The sequence below is a fragment of the Tasmannia lanceolata genome, unplaced genomic scaffold, assembly GCF_043159265.1.
Source record: "Tasmannia lanceolata isolate RefF3 unplaced genomic scaffold, GAP_Taslan_0.1 ptg000013l, whole genome shotgun sequence".
In the NCBI taxonomy this organism is placed as follows: domain Eukaryota; kingdom Viridiplantae; phylum Streptophyta; class Magnoliopsida; order Canellales; family Winteraceae; genus Tasmannia; species Tasmannia lanceolata.
This window is the reverse complement of record NW_027518690.1, coordinates 4,122,461-4,141,688: the sequence shown is the minus strand read 5'-3', so window position 1 is coordinate 4,141,688 and position 19,228 is coordinate 4,122,461. Positions and strand designations below refer to the sequence as shown.

The following is a 19,228-nucleotide window of genomic DNA, read 5'->3' as shown; positions in this document are numbered from 1 at the left end:
AACCACGGAAAAAATATTTCATGGAATATTAATTGGATCAGCTCTGAGAGATGGGGAGGATAGGGAGAGACTTGAGAGGTTGGAAACGAGGAGAGCATCAAAATGCCATGAAAAAGCATAAAAATACCCAATTTAAAGTAGCTTATTCTCTTTTCACTGTTTTCTAAGGAGTTCTCATGCTATCTCCAGGCTCTCTCCACTCCCCCCCTCTCAACCCCTCTCCCCACTCCTTTTCAACTCCTCCCTCCCTATAACTAAGCCCACGAATATTACAATGGAATAATTTTCCATGATTGCCAAAGATGTGCATTTGGATCGCCAGAATTAGGAAATCAAAATTAGGATCACATTCCATTCCTATTATAATCCCCCTCTTAAGGAGAATAGCGATCAATTCCAATTCTAGTATTGGATAAGCACTCGAATTCATCAAGGGAATCAATCGCGATTCCAATTCTAGTGTTTGGTACCGTCCAGACCAAAAACAGATAGGAAAACTAGAAACTACTTTCTTTTAATGGTAATTGGTACAATAGATGGATTTCTAGATCCTAACCCTCCGATATGTAGAGGTTTTTATAATGTGTCATCCCTCTTTAGATCGGAGGGTCAGGATCATCCCATGGAGATAAATCACTTGCCATCAAAGAGGAGAAGTCCATTTTACTTCAAACCAGCAACCTCAAAGTTGGGGCAAATAGCACCATCCTTAACTAAATGCAAGCTCTGGACCTTTAAATAGTTCAATTGACCAATGGTCGTAGCTAAAAACCCCAATCATAGGTGTCTGGAAGGAAAATATCTACCACACATGAAGATTTGGCTATGTTATTATGGCTATGTTGCATCAGTACGGGGACGAGTTTGGAGATTCGTCGAATAGGTCTCATCAATCTTCGTATTGTGAGCATTCATCCCCTTAACCAAGCCTTGCTTGTCAAATGGGTTTGGAGATCTGTGACGCAACTAGAGCCGGCGTGGGCTAGTTTCGGAATATAATTATAACAAGTAATATATTAAAATTTTCAATATATATAGCAGAAGAGAAAAAAAGACAATTTTTTGAAAATTCTATGAGAATTACACATCACTTTTTTTTACTTTTTTTAACAAATGCACCCATTCAACTCACATATTTTCAATCCTACCATCTCCTTTATACTTTTTAACAAAGGCACTCATTAAAGCCACATAATTTCAATCTTACCCTCTTGCTTTATGGTTTTTTAATAAAAAATCTATAGGGTGATCTTAACCATCCGATTTAAGATGAAGTATGAAAACCTCGATAGATTGGAGGGCTAGGATCAGCCTATGGAAATGATTTTTGGGGCACAACCTATTTATGTTGTGTTCCATCACATGGACGGTTTGGATCAACCTATGACGTAGTCCGTACAGTTCTTTATCGGCCCGTGCATCGCACGGGGTTTTTTACTAGTGTATATATATATATATAGGCGGCGCTTAAAAACATAAGGAGCCCACTTTGTTTGGATGATCCAAAGCATTCATTTGATAGGCCCTCACATAAATAGGGTGTGCCCAAAAAATTAACTTCATAGGATCATCATAACCCTTCCATTTGTGGAGGTTGAAATGGATGGGTATAAACCTCCATAAATCTGCCCATTTTTAACCTCCATAAATGGAAGGGTTAGGATGATCCTATGGACCTGATTTTTTGTAGGCACCATATCCATCTAAGGGTCTTTCAAATGAGTGGTTTGGATCACCCCAAAAATGTGGGCCCCTTAGAGCCACCTCATATAAGCTATGAGATGACACCTCAGGAACTCTATTCTCATATATATATATATAAGCTGGGAGGAAAAGAAGTGAATTTTTTTATTTTTTTGAAAATTATATGAGAATTACACATCACTTTTTTGACTTTTTTTAACAAATGCACCCATTCAACTCACATATTTCACATATTTTCAATCCTACCCCCTCCTTTATGCTTTTAACAAAGGCACCCATTAAAGCCATATAATTTCAATCTTACCCCCCTCCCCTTTCCTTTATGATTTTTTAATAAAAAATTTATAGGGTGATCTTAACCATCGGATTTAAGAGGAATTATGGAAACATCTATAGATTGGAGGGCTAGGATCAGCCTATGGAAATGATTTTTGGGGCACAACCTATTTATGTTGTGTTCCATCACATGGACGGTTTGGATCAACCTATGACGTGGTCCGTACCGTTCTTTGTTGGCCCGTGCATCGCACGGGTTTTTTACTAGTATATATATATAGCAGAAGAGAAAAGAAGAGATTTTTTGAATTTTTTGAAAATTCTATGAGAATTACACATCACTTTTTTTTGACTTTTTTTAACAAATGCACTCATTCAACTCACATATTTTCAATCCTACCCCCTCCTTTATGCTTTTTAACAAAGGCACCCATTAAAGCCACATAATTTCAATCTTACCCCCCTCCTTTATGGTTTTTTAATAAAAAATCAACCATCCGATTTAAGAGGAATTATGGAAACTTCTATAGATTGGAGGGCTAGATCAGCCTATGGAAATGATTTTTGGGGCACAACCTATTTATGTTGTGTTCCATCACATGGACGGTTTGGATCAACCTATGACATGGTCCGTACAGTTCTTTGTCGGCCCGTGCATCGCACGGGGTTTTTTACTAGTATATATATATATATAAGAGAGAGAACGGTTCCTACACATATGTGTAGAGAGTTCTCTACACACTAGCTTAAAATACAGTGGGGGCCCACATTGTTTGGGTGATCCAAGCCATCCATTTTAAAGGTCCTCACATAGATAGGGTGTCTACAAAAAATTAGATCCATAGGATCATCCCAACCCTACGATTTGTGGTATTAGCATTTAGAAAGAAAAAAACACATAAAAGAGATCCAAGTGTCGCAAAGAATCATAAAGCATTGGAATCCAACATTCGTCACACAGGAGTACTTCACCCATTCGCCCATTCAGAAGAATCTGTGTAATATAGCATTATGGAGATAGAAAGAAGAGTAGTTGAAACTACTAGTGTAAAGCAAAGTCAGTGAAAGGAGATTCCGTGTTGAGGAATAGAGGATTTACATGTTTTTTATGCTATAAAAATTGAAAAATAACAGCTTTGAAAAGTTCCAATGGTTGAAAAGAAACAACTCAAGCCGCTTATGCACCTTGTGAACTTGTACCTGGATGGCAGAAGAGAGAGAGAGAAAGAGAGAGAGAGAGATTCCCAGTTTCAGTTGATGGGATGATAGTTATCAGATACGCGCTTTGGTGGGAGCTTCCTTAGTATGAATAGCACCAGAGCAGATGGAACAATCTCAACCAACTGAAAAGAGATGGACAGCCAGTTGAAACATTCAAGAAGCAATAATGACAAAATTTTACTATAGTAAGAAATGAAAATAGAGGAATGATAGATACAAGGGTGTCCTTGCATAGAGAGCCGCAAAAGGGCCCTTCATTGGATCCACGTCATTTTCAGTGACCTTTTAAAATTGGTTGAAAAAGTAAAATCAGTTCCATTTGATGACTTGGATCCAATGAAGGGCCCTTTTGCGGCTATTTATGTAAGGGCATCCTTATATCTGTCATTCCTCATGAAAATATTAGTAAACCTTAATAGAAGAAGAAGTTACCATGTAATAGAGGAAATTTAGAATCGGATGGTTAAGGACATCAAGGTCAGCATCCTTGTCAAATGCAGAAAGAGCAACCTGAAAACTCAAATGGAGGTTTACATTGATTGTATGGAGAGCTTTGTACTACTTAAATAGAAGGTAGATAAAGAACCCAACTTACCACAAAACATCTGATCAAGAAACAAGTGCAGCATATCCCAGTCACAAAGCCAACCTACCAGAAAATGGACTTAAACATCAGAATTTCGGCATTACTAAGGAGCCGTTTGGATAGCACTATTTTAAAATCCTGGATTTTTTTTTAAATCTAGGGTTTTGATGGATAAAACCCTAGAGAAAGAGACAATGGGGGTGGACATGGAGGTGATGAAGCCATGCCTCTTCCCTCAACAAGCAGCTGGACAAGTTTTTTCAATCCAGGTTTTAGAAATCTTAGGATGGAATAGAGATTTCTAAAACCTGGGTTCTTTACTTAAAATCCAACTTATTGGACTGTAAAATCCAGGATTTTAGCCACCCAGACACTTCAAGCTAAATCCCAGGATTGTAAAATCCGGTTATCCAAGCAGCCCCTAAAAGGCCAAAAAAACTCCATGAGCCTGGAATTGCTATCTCAATAAATGTTCAGTAACACTGTTGACTGATTCAGAGTTTCCTTACATTTTATAATTTTGTCTTTATTTACTTTGAAGTCAAGCACAAACGTAAAATGAAACTTCTGATTAGAGGTTTCTCGCAGATATTAAAACATAAGAAAGCAGAAGATGAAAGATAAGGGACTCCTTGAAAGAAATGCAGATTTTCTACATGAGTACACTGTAAAACAGCGTAGCTTTGAATTGCAATATTGGATACATTCCTAGCCGAAATGTTGTTATGTCGATAAGAAGTAACTGTCTAAACAACTAAGGCCCTATTCGGTTAAGATTATGACAACAATTGTGAATGCCAAACCGATTATTGGACTCAAAATCAAACGATTTTGAGTCCAATACTATGAGGTTGCATTCCCATACTTCAAACGAGATCAGGAAACTTAGAGGTTAAAATACGATGAAAAACCACCGTTGATGCTTACCTCATTCAGCTTTTTCTGACGACCTTTGGATTCAATTGGGAAGCGCCTCAACATGACAAATAACCTAGAAATCACATATAGTTGTACAAGATATTGCAAATGAAGTAGGGAGACTCATTAAAATAGCAAATGGACACATGGACACTTTAACAGTGTCATTAAATTAGCTATCACCTTCCACCATATATTAGAAATCCGAGAGCAGCAAAGAATGAAACAACTGCAAACAAGTGAACATTAATCAGCACCACAACCACCTTGGATGTAGTAGTGGGTTGCAACTCGGGTTGGGCCGGGTTTAGTTTTCTCTAAGAAAACCCTAGATTCATACCCTACCCAAGATACTTTCTTGGGTTGGTTCGGGTCGGGTTTTTATTATTTAGCGTAGGATAATGACTAATTTCAAAGATTGTAGAAAACGACAAATTTTTACGCCAAAAATCTCTAAATTTATATCATCAAGTGCATAAATTTAAGAAGGAAACTATTTATTTCACATCACAAACATGATCAATCCAATGAAAACAATTATATCAATATATTAGAAAATAATTTGCCACGTTATTCAAGGGCAATGTCACAAATGTCGTTCTCGGGAATTTCTCGGCAGGAGAAAATCTTGGGATATATTAATTTTTCGGGTTTATATCGGGAAATAAACTGTAAAATTAAAATTGTTTAAAAAATATATAAAAATATTAAATTTAAGAAAAAATATAAAATAAAAATATCGTAAAAAATATCGCGATATTTTATGATAAAAAAGAAAATATTGCTATATTTTTAAAATCTCGGGATTAGTTCGGGATTTTGTCGTTTTATCAAAATCTCGCGATAAAAACGCTATATTTTAAAAATAGCGGAGATATTTGTGACATAGTTCAAGGGATATTTAAGAAAGTCATAGTACACCTGTAAGAGTCGGGTTGGGTTTCATTTTTCTTTTCTTTTCTTTTCTTTTTTTGTTTAAACCCGCCCTGACCCAAGATTAGGTCAGGTTTTTCAACCTAAAACCCTACCCAACCCAAGACCAATGATTTCTAAACCCAACCCGGGTTATTTTCAGGCCGGGTTGATGCGGGTTGGGTAAAACCTGACCCAAGTTGCAACCCTATGTAGTACCACCTTGTAAACAACTAGCTGTATCGTTTTAATTTCCAACTTTCTTAACAAGACTTCACCATTAAGTCATCACATAAACCAATTAAAAGCAATATACTTAAAACAAAAGCAACAAGGGTTTAACTGCAAGAAAAAAAAAGAACATTCACCAAGAATTTTAACGACAATGACCTGAAAGGAAGAGTTTAGCCATTTCGACTGCAGTTGGATTTGGACTGATCCATACATATATCCAAATGCCAACCTGTCACAACAGAACAAGTGACTAAAATAAATAGCAAAGTAAAGTACTATAAGATTTTAGTCAGAAGTCAGAACTACATGATATCATTGAACAATGACACTTGCCTCCTGTCCCTTACCTGTATGAGGTATATAACTGCATTTATTATCAAATATGCGGGTCTAAGTTTGTCTATGGGGAGGCTTCTTGCCTGAAAACAAATTTTAAAAAATAAAACAAGTGTCATTATCAGATTTCACATTGTTATAAGATGGGGAATAGCTTGTAAGAAAATAAAGGTACCTGGTAATATATTTCTGCCCAGAATAACACAAGTAATGTGTAAGCTGAGAAAAATAGTAGACCAGGAAGATCTAAAAGTACCATTTCAAGAACCTGTTTCAATAAGATGTTTTCAGAATATACAAACTTTAGCAGTATCAAAAGGATGAGGGCACAGCAAGATGAGAATAACTACAGAGAGATACAGAGCAACAAAAATTGGATAAATAATTTGAGGAGATCGATATGAGTTTACGTCACAGCCATTGGACACAGATATGACCCCCCCAAAACTAGCCATTCGATTTGCTGATTTATTTGTTAGTTACACCATATTACACCATATTTATTCATGAGGTAGTATGCCACTACATTTGTGTTAAAGGTAAATACTTGGTTGTTATTTCCCATAAGGAGTCCTAATACTCTTGTTAAAGAGATAAAGTTAGTGTAGGCAGATTTATAATAGTATTTTTTGAGTAACTTGGTAAGTTAGTTCTTATGTTTGGTTACATTACCCATCTTAGGAAGGCCCTATTGGCACTTTATGTAATTCTTCTCTTTTGTCTATGTACAAGCATGTGGGAGTGAGATTGGAGTAATAACCTCCACGATTTCTATTCCATTCATCTCTACTCCTTTTTCTATTTTTCTCGCTCCCTTTCTCCATGTGAATTGGGTGTGTGGGTAATTAATCGTGAAGCTTAATATGGTATCAATACAATAATTCAAAACAAACAGTGGGTGGGTAAAATTAAACAAATGCTCAAATTTATGATCTCCTTTTAATTGATAAATGCATAACTCCTTCAGCAGAGTTCAGATGAAGAAACTTACTTTTGGTTTGAGATGAAACACAGTCCTGTAGATTCCAAAGAGAACCGCACGCACTGTCAAGATACAAATACTCTTAGAAAGTATTAGAAGTTGAGGAAACTAGATGTAGAATAATCCCAACTTGATCCTTACATCCATTCACTAGAGCATTCATCAAATGGAAAACTTTTTGTGTTGTCCAACCATAATCAGGTACTCTCATCTCAATACGGATAAGTTGTACCTAGAAACAGAAACCTCTATGCAGATCAATAAAATAAGTAAGAAAGACAAAATAATATCATAAGCATGGTTTGAAGTATCAGCCAATACGGATACATATCGTGGGGTCCGATAAGATATGGGGGCGCATCGGGGCTTACAAAAATTTGCAATTATATCGGCAAATATGGATGATATGCAACGGTTATCGGTTGATATGCCCGATACGGGGCCGATATAACTAATATGGGGCCGATAAGGGATCCATACCGTGTGTCATATTCACGTGAACTTCATTGTTTTTAATTCTTTTCTATTTTAAAAGGCCTTTGCTTGATTTAAGATTGTTATGCCTAAATCAACAAAGATCTACTGAATTCAACAACGAAAAACAAGATTTGATGTGTGAATTGATCGATCGAGGTAAGATTTAAAAAATTTATGGATATTTTTGTTCAAGATAAAATCCCTAGTTCATCTCTCCTTTTGTTTAGGGACTAGTCGTGACACATCAAAAACATGTATTGTTTTGCTGTTCAAGTGTTATTTATATGAATTTTTGTTTTTTCATAGAATATTATCTTTTAATGATAGATTTAAGTGGACTGTATAGTTTCATTGTTTTTTGGTAAAAAGGAGTCAACTTGGGAAGACAATGATTGACACAGTCAATTTTTCACTTACTCGGGCGAGTCATGGGAGTTTTGATTGACTTGGTAGGACAAAACTCAAACACGAACGAGAACTCTACCAAGATAAAAGGAAGTCAGCCAAAACAAATGCGGATCATGATCATAACATGTAGATCTAGCTCTAGAAACAATTAAATAATAGAATTGTCTAATAAAATGCAAAATAGAAATTAAAATAACTTTAAATAAAAAAATAGATAAAATGAATATCTAGATCTACATAGCATGATCTACATATGTATCGCTCTATATCTACATATGTATCGGTCTATATGTCTATCTTTTATAAACTCCTTTTAGTACTTATTTGAAAATTCATTGTTAAAATAATTATTTCTACACTTTTAGTTGAAGGAGTACAAAACATTGATAGACATCTATATGTCTATCTTTTAAAAACTCCTTTTAGTACTTATTTGAAAATTCATTGTTAAAATAACTATTTCTACACTTTTAGTTGAAGGAGAACAAAACATTGATAGACAAACAAACATGCCAATAAAGTTTTCTACACTTTTAGTTTGAGGAGTAACAAAAAAAATTGATAGACAAACAGACATGCCAAAAAGTTCAAGCTTGATAAATCAACTTAAATCTATCAAAATATAGTTTTTAGTTTAAGTAAATAAGCCAAAAGCATCATTATCTACAAAAAATAATTATAAAAAAATAAAAGTAAACAAAAAAACATGGTCGAAACATTGCATATCACTCTATTTTTTAGACCATAAGAATTTGTATCGCCAGTATGGCCAATAGTATCAGCAATGAGCAATGAGGCTGATGCATATCATTTCAGCCTTCGAACAATGAGCAATGAGGCTGATGCATATCATTTCGGCCTTCGAACAATACGCTAACTGATACTAATATTTTGAGCCTAGATCATAAGTTTGATAAGCATAAGATGAGAGAAAGGAAGAGCAGAGACTTGAATCATATAAAATGCATCAAAGACGAGAATCAAAGATCGTTAGTAAAAGAAAACGAGGTTAAAGAGAGGTGGAGAAGTTACTTCGATAAGTTGTTTAATGGAGAACCTGTAGCGAATTTGGGAGAACTTGATAATGTTTTTTATGATACAAATCGGAGGTTTGTTCGTAGAATCCGAACATCAGAGATGAGATTAGCTATGAAAACTATGAAATTAGGTAAGGCTAGGGGGCCTGACGATATTCATATTGAGACTTGGAGATGCTTGGGTGATGTGGGTTTGGTATGGTTAACTAGATTATTTAACAATATTTTGAAGACTAAGAAGATGCCTGATGAGTGGAGGAAGAGTACATTAGTACCTATTTATAAGAATAAAGGGGATATTCAGAGTTGCACCAATTACCAGGGAATTAAGCTAATTAGTCACACCATGAAACTTTGGGAGAGGGTAATTGAGCATAGACTAAGAAAAGAGACTACGGTGTCAGATAATAAGTTTGGCTTCATGCCCGGACGATCGACTATGGAAGCTATCTTCTTAATTAGGCGGTTAATTGAGAGATTTAGAGAAAATAAAAAGGACCTTCATATGGTTTTCATTTATTTGGAGAAAACGTATGATAGGGTTCCCAGGAGTGCTATGTGGTGGGTCCTTGAAAGAAAAGTACCTACTAAATATGCTGATGTGATTAAGGATATGTACGATGGAGCAGTAACTAGTGTCAGAACCACGGATGGCACGTCTAGTGAGTTTTCAATTACAATAGGATTGCACCAAGGATCAACTCTAAGCCTTTATCTTTTTACGCTAGTTATGGATGAGCTTACGGAGGGTATCCAGGATGATATGCCGTGGTGTATGTTGTTAATTTGCAGATGACATAGTATTAATCGACGAAACCAAAGCTGGAGTAAATGCTAAATTAGAGTTATGGAGAACTACTTTGGAATCTAAAGGTTTTAGACTGAGTAGGACTAAGACAGAATATATGGAATGCAACTTTAGTAATGTAAGGAGGCGGGACGAGGACGTAGGAAATATGACTGGACAGGAGGTACCTAAGAGGGATATCTTTCGCTATCTTGGTTCAATTCTACATAAGGAAGGAGAGATTGAAGAGGATGTTAACCATAGAATAAGAGCAGGTTGGTTGAAGTGGAAGCTTGCCTCAGGAGTTCTATGCGACCGTAAAATCCCTACCAAGTTGAAGAGAAAGTTTTTTAAGACAACTGGCAAGCCAGCCATGCTGTACGGCTCAGAATGTTGGGCCACCAAGAAGCAGCATGTGCAAAAGATGAGTGTAGCGGAGATGCGAATGCTTAGATGGATATGCCGCCACACAAGGTTAGATAGAATTAAAAATGAAGACATTCATAAAAAAGTGTGGGTGGGACCAATTGAGGAGAAGATGAGAGAGCACCGCTTAAGATAGTTTGGACATATCCAACGTAGGCCTTTGGATGCTCCGGTGAGAAAAGGCGACTTGTGCCAAACTAGTTTAACAGAAACTTGATAGACCGAAAACAACTTGGGTAGAAACAGTGAGGAAATACTTGATAGCTAGGAACATAACAGAGAACTTGACCTTGGATAGGATAGAATGAAAGAAAATGATCCACGTAGAAGAACCCAACTAGAACCAAGATTAGAGCTGGATAGATTCCTTTTACCTTCTTCATGATTTTTTTCTAAAGGATTCAGTTAGCCGACCCCAACTAGTTTGGGACAAAGGCTTTGTTGAGTTGAGTTGAGTTGAGTATTGAAACCTTTCATAGAAAGTAAAATGGCATAATATCTTCATTGAGGGAACATGCTTGTTCTCTGGCCCACAGTGGTGTCAATAGCAATGTACTAATTGTTAGAGATTTTTATTGACTTGAGAATGGTTGAACATTATTGCAGTGCCTTTATTGCTTGCTCATGACCATCTCAGTCATGGGTATCTTTTGTAGCCTCTCCTCTTCTTTAACAAATTCTTCTCCATCTTAAAAGAAAGATTGAGGGCTATGGGTGTCACACATATCTTTGTTTCATTGGGTTTTAATGTGGATCAGCCATTATCCAAAGTTTCCACCATAAATAAAGGAAGCAGGTACCTTGAGGTTCTCAACTAAAGAAACAAGATGAGTTAAACAAAGACAATCATGTGATGCAAACACTCTCTATAATGCATGCTTAAACCAAAACGATACACATGTGAATCTTATAGAAAACATGCCATTGATTAGCAGAGAGTGGTAAATAATGACTGAAATTTTGAATTTGTCTCGCAAAGTAGATGCCACTAAAGTTTGGGGTCTTGCATGGGAAGTTGGTTCTCACTTTTGAAAAAGTTCTTTATCTCTTCATTCACAGAAGAAAATAGCATTACACGTGTGAAAGGTGGGGTTCAATGCTGAACCCAAATTGCAATTGAGGGTATTGGTGTCGTGTGTCGTGTACTGCTAAACATACTATTAAGCCGATAGGGTATACATCCAACTGCAATCTAAAAGGGCCAAATTGAAATTCCGATGTAAACCCAAACGCCCAACAAGTAATGCTGGAGAGGTTGGAAGCTTGAGGGAAAATACAACTATCTTGGTTGAAAGTAAATTGGGTCATCACTTCTAAGAGTTCTCATGAGAGGAATCCAAGCATTTCTCTTGCATTTGGTGATAACTAGTGAAATGCATAAGCCTACACAAAATTGAAGACTGGTAATTCGACAAGGCAAGCATACCCCCATGCATAGGAAGATCCAGATCTTTACATTGTGGGAAGCATATCCCCATGCAAAGGAAGATCTAAACCTCTATACTGTGGATAACTCCAAGAATTTCCACATCTCATACAGAAACCAAGTGCCATGACTCTTCCCTGTGCTAAAAAATTTAAATCACACTTGTCACATCCTAGAGACTACAAAACTCCCTTCTAACCTCCTCTCGCTCTTCCTTAGAGACCTATTGCTATCCAAGGAAGGAGAAAACGTGAGAGTAAACCAAGAGAGTATCCGAACAGAAATGGAATGACCAAAACCTGGCAATTGCCAATGGATCTTGGGTCTCTAAAAATCCAAATTCTCTATCCTCCCAGCCATTCCAACCAGGGGGATAACCCTCTGTCTCATACATTAAATAACAAAAACAAACAACCTAGTTGTAGATCATGCTTGCTCTCTTCAAAACATACAGAGATCCTCCAGATGACAGCCGAAGTCACCAAAGTCTCTGATAAAGATCGAAGAGGCACCCAGAGAGATTCAAAATCAAAATTACCAAAATTAGCTTGCATTCACATCCATCCAAGAAGCCAGCAATGTAATAATAGGATCCAATCCATTCTGCAATAGGGGTAAAGACAGAAGAAATGGTCTATACTAAAACCCTAGACAACGAAATTGGATTTCAAATCCATACAACATTATCCAAAAGAAAATCATAACATCCTAATAAAGAACAAACCAATCTGTCACCAAGAGAACAAAAAATTCCAAATCTTCAAAAGCAAATTGCATCGTCGTAACAATATATAAAACCCTAGACAACAAGATTGGATTGCAATTCCATACAACATTATAAAAAACAGACATCACAACATCCTAATAAGCAACAAACTAATCTTTCACCAATTCAGCAAAAGCAAATTGCACTAGAACAAGAAAAGCCCTAACTTTCCAAGAAAAGAAGAACAGATCAAAGGAAGAAGAAATTACCAGAGCGACAAAGGCAACAATGGCATATGAGACAGAGAGAGTAAAGAAAACGAGTTGATCGTCAATCTCATTCCACCAATCAAAAGCGCCGCCATTGTAATCAATTAACTCTGCAGAGATGAATCTCGCCATTTTCCAAAATTGAGATTCAAAGAAACCTTAATAAGAAGAAACCCTAATTTGAAGAAGAAGAAGAAGAATAGGAGGAAGGAGGAGGTGGGAGTTTTGTTTTAGGAGGAGAATAAGATTATATGTTCTGAAGAGGACAAGTGGAAGGACACGTGGCGACAAGAGAATGAGACAGATCGGATTGGACGGCCACGTGGCTGGCTTTGACGGATGTCGTGGCATTGTTCGTTGATTGTTACGCGAGTTTGCCGCTTTTTGCCTTTTTTTTTGGAAGATGATAAATTCGCACCACCTGTAGGATGATTCGCATCACTGTTACACATAAAAAAACGTTACAGTCTGCCAGAATTCACGTTACTAGTGGTGCGAATCATCCTAAACGGGGGTGCGAACATATCATTGCCCTTTGTTTTTTACGAAATTATGAGAATGGGACAAAGGAAGCGTTAAAGCGGAGAAAGGAAAAGACAAAAGATGGGACCGGCCAAATACCGGACGGCCAACCGTTTTGAACCGGATGTTAATTTTATCATAGGTTGCCTTGGAAAATTTATACGATGGTGGACGGCCGTGCATGCATGTGTAGCCCAAAAAACAGTGGGGCCCACATTATTTGGGTGATCCAGACCGTTCATTTGTTGTGCCATGACGTATATAGGTTGTGCTCAAAAATTATTCTCTATAGGATGATCCTAACCCTTCGATCCGTTGAGGTTTCTATACTGACCCATCCATTTTAAACCTCCAGAAATTGTAGGGTTAGGATCATCCTATGGAGAAGATTTTCTGGGCAACAAATGCATGGCTTTGATCACCCAAATAATGTGGGCCCCCACTGTTTTTTAAGGCTGCGTGTGCATGCAGGGCCATCCATCATATAATTTATTGGTTGCCTTGTATTCAAAGATAGAATATGCTAGAAAAGATCTATTCTTTATGATTTATATGGGCATGCTTGGAAACCATGAAAAATTATTCCATGAAATATTTCTGGCTCAATTGTATAGGAGGTGAGGGAGAGAATTGAGCAGGCAGGACGCAGGGGTGGAGAGAGCGTAAAAAAAATCCCTAAAATTTAGTTAAAAGAAAATACATATTTAGAATTGGTTTTTTTGTTTTATTGATTTTTAGGAGCTTTTCATGCTACCCTCATTCCGCACCCTCTCCACGCTCTCCATCTCTGGCCATCTCTCACAATCGACCCCACAAATATTCCATGGAATAATTTTCATGATGGCCAAACATGGCCTATATGCTTGTAAGCAGGGAAAAGTTTTAATTTCTATGTTTGTATGTAGGAAAAAGTTTTTCAGAATTTTTTTTACATCGAAGACCTATGTTTGGCAGCCATGAAAATTGTTCCCATGGTATATTAGTTTTGTGTGTGTGTGTGAGAGAGAGAAGTAGCCAAAAAAAAAAAAAAACTAAGGAAAAGAAAAACTCTATTTTGAATAGGTCTTTTCTTTGAGAGAACGGTTCCTACACATATGTGTAGAGAGTTCTCTACACACTAGCTTAAAATACAGTGGGGGCCCACATTGTTTGGGTGATCCAACTTCCAAGCCATCCATTTTAAAGGCCCTCACATAGACAGGGTGTCTAAAAAAAATCAGATCCATAGGATCATCCCAACCCTATGATTTGTGGAGGTAAAATGAATGTCTTTAAACCTTCACAAATTAGTCCAATTTTTGCCTCCACAGTTCGAATGGTTAGGATGATCCTATGGATCTAATTTTTTGTGGACACCCTATTTATGTGAGGGCCTTAAAAATGAATGGTCTGGATCACCCAAATAATGTGGCCTCCACTGTATTTTAAGCTAGTGTGTAGATAACTTATCTACACAAGTGTGTAGGAACCGTTTTCTCTTTTTCTTTTCCCTTCCTTTTCTACTTCCCCCAGTCTCCTCACTCATGCCCTCTCTATGAATTTTTTCGGATTAAAAATTCTAGACTGAAGGGCGCCCTTGTAAAAAAGGGGTGAAAGGGCGTCCTTATTGGCCACACGTCACCATTCCCTTTGACTTTTCTCCCACAATAAATGCAAGATTGGGACGTGCAGCCAATAAGGGCGCCCTTCAGTTTAGAACCCGTTATTGGCCACACGTCACCATCCCCTATTAGACCCTGGAATTTTTATTTTCCATGGAATGATTTTTCCATTGAAAATATTATTTTCCATAATTTTTTTTTTTTTTTTTTTGATAGGTAAGCTGGGATCAAACCTACGACCTCGAGGTTGAGAACTTGAGATACAACGCCTCAACCATTGAGCTATTTTGGGTTTGAGGCTCAACCTCGAGGTCACAGCTTCAAAATAGCGATGGTTTGATTGTACGAAATCTTTACCTTTGGTTGTCTTCTATTTCAGGATAAGTTGGTTTGGAAATTTTTTATAAATATGATTTGTATTCCTAGAGATGCTAGTGAGGCAATCCTTTCTCTTTTTTAAATTTTTTCTAAATATTTATGAAAATCAAGTGGAGAAGATCATATTGTATAATTTAAAAATATTTTAATCCACTCAAAATTGGATAAAATAATTTTCTCATGTGAGACCAATTGACCAAATGCAATAGGCCAGATATGTAGGGGATCACTATCAGTAGACGTGATCAATAACATAGCTTGTGTGTGACAGGTTAGACCACATTGCCAAAAAAGAAATAGAACAAATGGTAACATGACTTGTGTGTGATGGTTTAGACAGCATTACAAAAAAACGATAAAATAATTACTGAGGCTGTTTGGTTGCACTATTGATTATCTTCGACAATACTATTCTAGGATAAGAGGGCTTTGTACTTCTCCTCCGTTTGGATGCCAGAATTTTTTTGGTTCTTGGGACTTTTGTGGAATTTCCGCAGGAAACCCACGTTTGGTTGCTGGTTATATAGTGGGCAAAAAAGAATTCCACAAACCAAAATAACCCCGCACGAAACCGAAAGCTGGAAAAAAAAAATCCCAAGAATCAAAATAATCCCGCACGAAATCCGAGGAACCAAAATAACCAAAAGAAGAACTTTTTTCTTCTCAACAGTTCAAGCAACCAAACAAAACATGTGATTTTTATTTTACCGGGATTTGTTTTTCCCACCATAGTCCGGTCAACCAAACATGGGATTTTTATTTTACCAGGATACTTCCAGGGAGTTTTTTTTCCCACCAATCTCTCAGGAAGTTTTTTGTTCCACAAAAGTCCCAAGAACCAAAATAATTCTGGCATCCAAACGGAGTCTGTACAGTGGTTCAATCTTAGCTTACCTACCAAAAAAAAATGTATCCATGATAAGATATATCCCAAGAAAGCTCAATATCTTCAAATAAGTAAGGATAATTGTAATTTCAACCCAAAATGTGGAATTGCACTTATTTCTATTTTTTCTAGAGAGAGTATTTTTAGGGATAAAACTCACACAAGACATAACTTAGGGAAGTGATATATTTGGCCCCTTTTCTTCCCCGGTCCACCTCCCATCCAGTGTATTTATTACTAACAAGAGAGTGGCCCCTAGGAAGAAAAGGAGGTGAGTATATCATTTACCTAGAACTTATTCCAAACAAACTACTCAAGATAACTTACCCAATAAAAAATAATCTTGCAACCAAGCAAGTGTTTTCTAAGAAGCCTGGTGGAGCCCACACATCAACTAATCAAATAGAGTTTAATTGGGCCGGTTCAATAATAATGAAATAAAGATTGGATCCTGGGCCCACACTATATGTGTCCCATGTCAATGCTGTCCAGCAGTTAGCTTCCATTTCTCATATCAAAATTGGAGGAATGCTAAACTCAAGGGCGCCCTTTCATAAATCAGCCGAAAGGACTCCCCCATTGGCTGCATGTCACCAAACTGAATTTATAATGGCTCAAAGTCAAAGAGTTTTGGCTACGTACAGGGGCGCTCAGCTGATTTTTGCAAAGGCACCCTCGGGTTTAGCATTCCTCTAAAAATTGTAGTAGGAATGTTAACAAAGCGAAATTTTAGAAATAATGAACAAAGTTCATAGAAGATAAGGATTCCTTTCTATTTTTTCTTACGAATCTTTATGTATGCACATGTGATCTTGGAAAGGTTGGGACAAGTAATAATATGGACCCTGCTCGTTTTGGAATTTGACAATCGATTGTGAGTCCAATAATTATACTTTTTCGTTTAAGATTATGAGTTTATGACAACGGATTGTGAGTCCAAAACCAATTATTGGAGTCAAATTCGTTTTAGATTGTGACAACCGATTGTGAGTCCAAAACCAACCAATAATTCTCACGAAAGAGGCGATATCGGGCATCTGATTTTCTATTATTAATCTCTGCCATTCTTAAAAAGTGAATGGTTGGTTGTATTGTATTGCATCTAGCTCTTTCGCGATCGAGCGTAGACCATCTCTCCACTAAGGCGTTGTTCGTTTGAGATTATGACAACCTATTGTGACTGCTAAGCTGATTATTGGACTCAGATTTAAATGTACAGTAATTGGTTTGGCACTCACAATCAGTTGTAATAATCTTAAATGAACAGGCCTTAAATGGGGCTACTTTCAAAGGAGCAAACTATATTTATCTCTTATTTATTTATTTATTATTTTGTATTTTCTTAATCAGATAAAATTTGAAGTTCTCATGACAAATTGTAAAAGGTACATTATTATTTTTCTTTAACTCTAAAAGAATGATCCGACGGTGCTTAACAAATTGATCATTAGTCAACCAATGATCTAATGGTAAAAAAAACTAGGGCCCACTGAACATGGGATGATGCACCTTGATCTTGGAGTTTGTCAAATCAACCTCACATTCACAAAATTTCACATGTTCAGTAGAGGATTTCCTTAATTTATTTTGATGAGAGGTGTCAATGGATCAAATTACGAAAGGATCCATCTATATTTGGGTCACAGTCCGTTTGAACCCCATATAAGTCGGATCTTGTTTTGGAGTGTTTTTCAGATCCTATTTTCAGTGTATAGTCATGATCCATTTTGAATAGGAGTCTCCTAGGTCCTAACTATATTGTAACTATATTGTGCCCAGGTCCTTCCCAATTAAGTCCAGAACCTATGGATCCATTGGATCATCCGGATCCATAGACACCCCTACTTTTAATGAGCCATGGTTTGACAGGGCATGGGCTAATTGAATTGTCGACTCACCTTGATATGCAATGCACATTTAGTAAGGTTCAATGGCGATGGACCCGCAGCCCAAAACTATCACCAATTGGAAAATCCTAACCATCCAATCCTAGCCTAAGAAATTTCACTTAAGCAAGAAAGGCCAACAATCTACATTTGCACCCCAATAAATGACTTTGTTTTAATTGGGTGGACTACCAATTCAGGTGGTGGGCAGGCTACATTCCATTCCCCAACTTCTTCGAAAGCTATACAAAAGGAGGATGCTAGAGAGATGCTTGAGAGACAATGTCTATAGCTTGTCAATGCATAAGAATATGAATGTGAAATTCCTTAATCTTTGACATTTTCTATGTAATAAAATCAAGGGAATAGCTTTTGGGATCTGGTACCACCACAAAGTCAAAGGCATTTTCTCTTTTGAAAGTTCCTTCCTCAAAACAAGGGCACCTCTAACTTTAGATGCCCAACCATTTTCAATTGGGATTTGCTAGTCAATTTCGTGGAAAGCCATTCCGCGACTTGATTTTGCGGGAGAGAACAACCACACCGGCTCACGTTTTAGCAGATTCTGTCTTATTTATTTAATTCATCTGAGGTGGTTGTTCTCTCCTGCAAAAGCAAGTCACAAAATGGCCTTCCACAAAATAGCCTAGCAAATTCCTAAAAAAGCCATGTGTACCACCAACCCAAAATTAGTGCCAGTGTAAGGCCAACCTAAAAAAGGAGTGTCACACATGAGGGGGACCTGTAAAAGCTTAAGCTTTTGGAGTAATTAGTAGTTTCACTAAAGGCTACTTGGTGCCAAAGTCATATAAGAGAAAACAATTGTCATCTAATACCATATAAGATATCAGAATAGAAACATTTTTGTGATATTTTACTTACCTCCTCTGGTTTCATGCTTTCCATTTTATAAAGGAAATTACAAATGAAAATTAGTAACTATTTTAATTATAGTACTAATCACTGATATCTATATGGAAAGAGATGGAGTCAATCCAATCTCTTGGAATAAAAAGAGTTCAATGATATTTACAGTAAGAGTTGTAGTCAATCTAATCCCTCGGATTAAAAAGAAATCAATGGTATGCATAGTAAAGTTGGAGACTTAGAGTCTAGGGGTGTCAACGGATCCACTTCGGATCGGATCCACCTATGTCGTAGCCACGATCCATTCAAATCCCTTATCGGTCGGATCGGATTCAGAGTGTTCTTCGGATCCTACTTCTTGTGTCCCGGTCACGATCCATTTC

General features: G+C 37.0%; 1 protein-coding gene across 1 annotated transcript; it reads right to left on the bottom strand.

Annotated features, from left to right (window-relative positions):
* Positions 1-2,963: 2,963 nt before the first annotated feature.
* Positions 2,964-12,922, bottom strand: LOC143890704 (tobamovirus multiplication protein 1-like). Its single transcript, XM_077395384.1, has 11 exons — positions 12,706-12,922; positions 7,311-7,401; positions 7,179-7,231; positions 6,363-6,455; positions 6,199-6,270; positions 6,008-6,080; positions 4,889-4,934; positions 4,715-4,778; positions 3,797-3,850; positions 3,634-3,711; positions 2,964-3,323 (listed from the first exon to the last, which is right to left on the bottom strand). The coding sequence occupies exons 1-11, from the start codon at positions 12,835-12,837 to the stop codon at positions 3,231-3,233; spliced, it is 849 nt and encodes a 282-aa protein (XP_077251499.1). The 5' UTR covers positions 12,838-12,922; the 3' UTR covers positions 2,964-3,230.
* Positions 12,923-19,228: the final 6,306 nt, after the last annotated feature.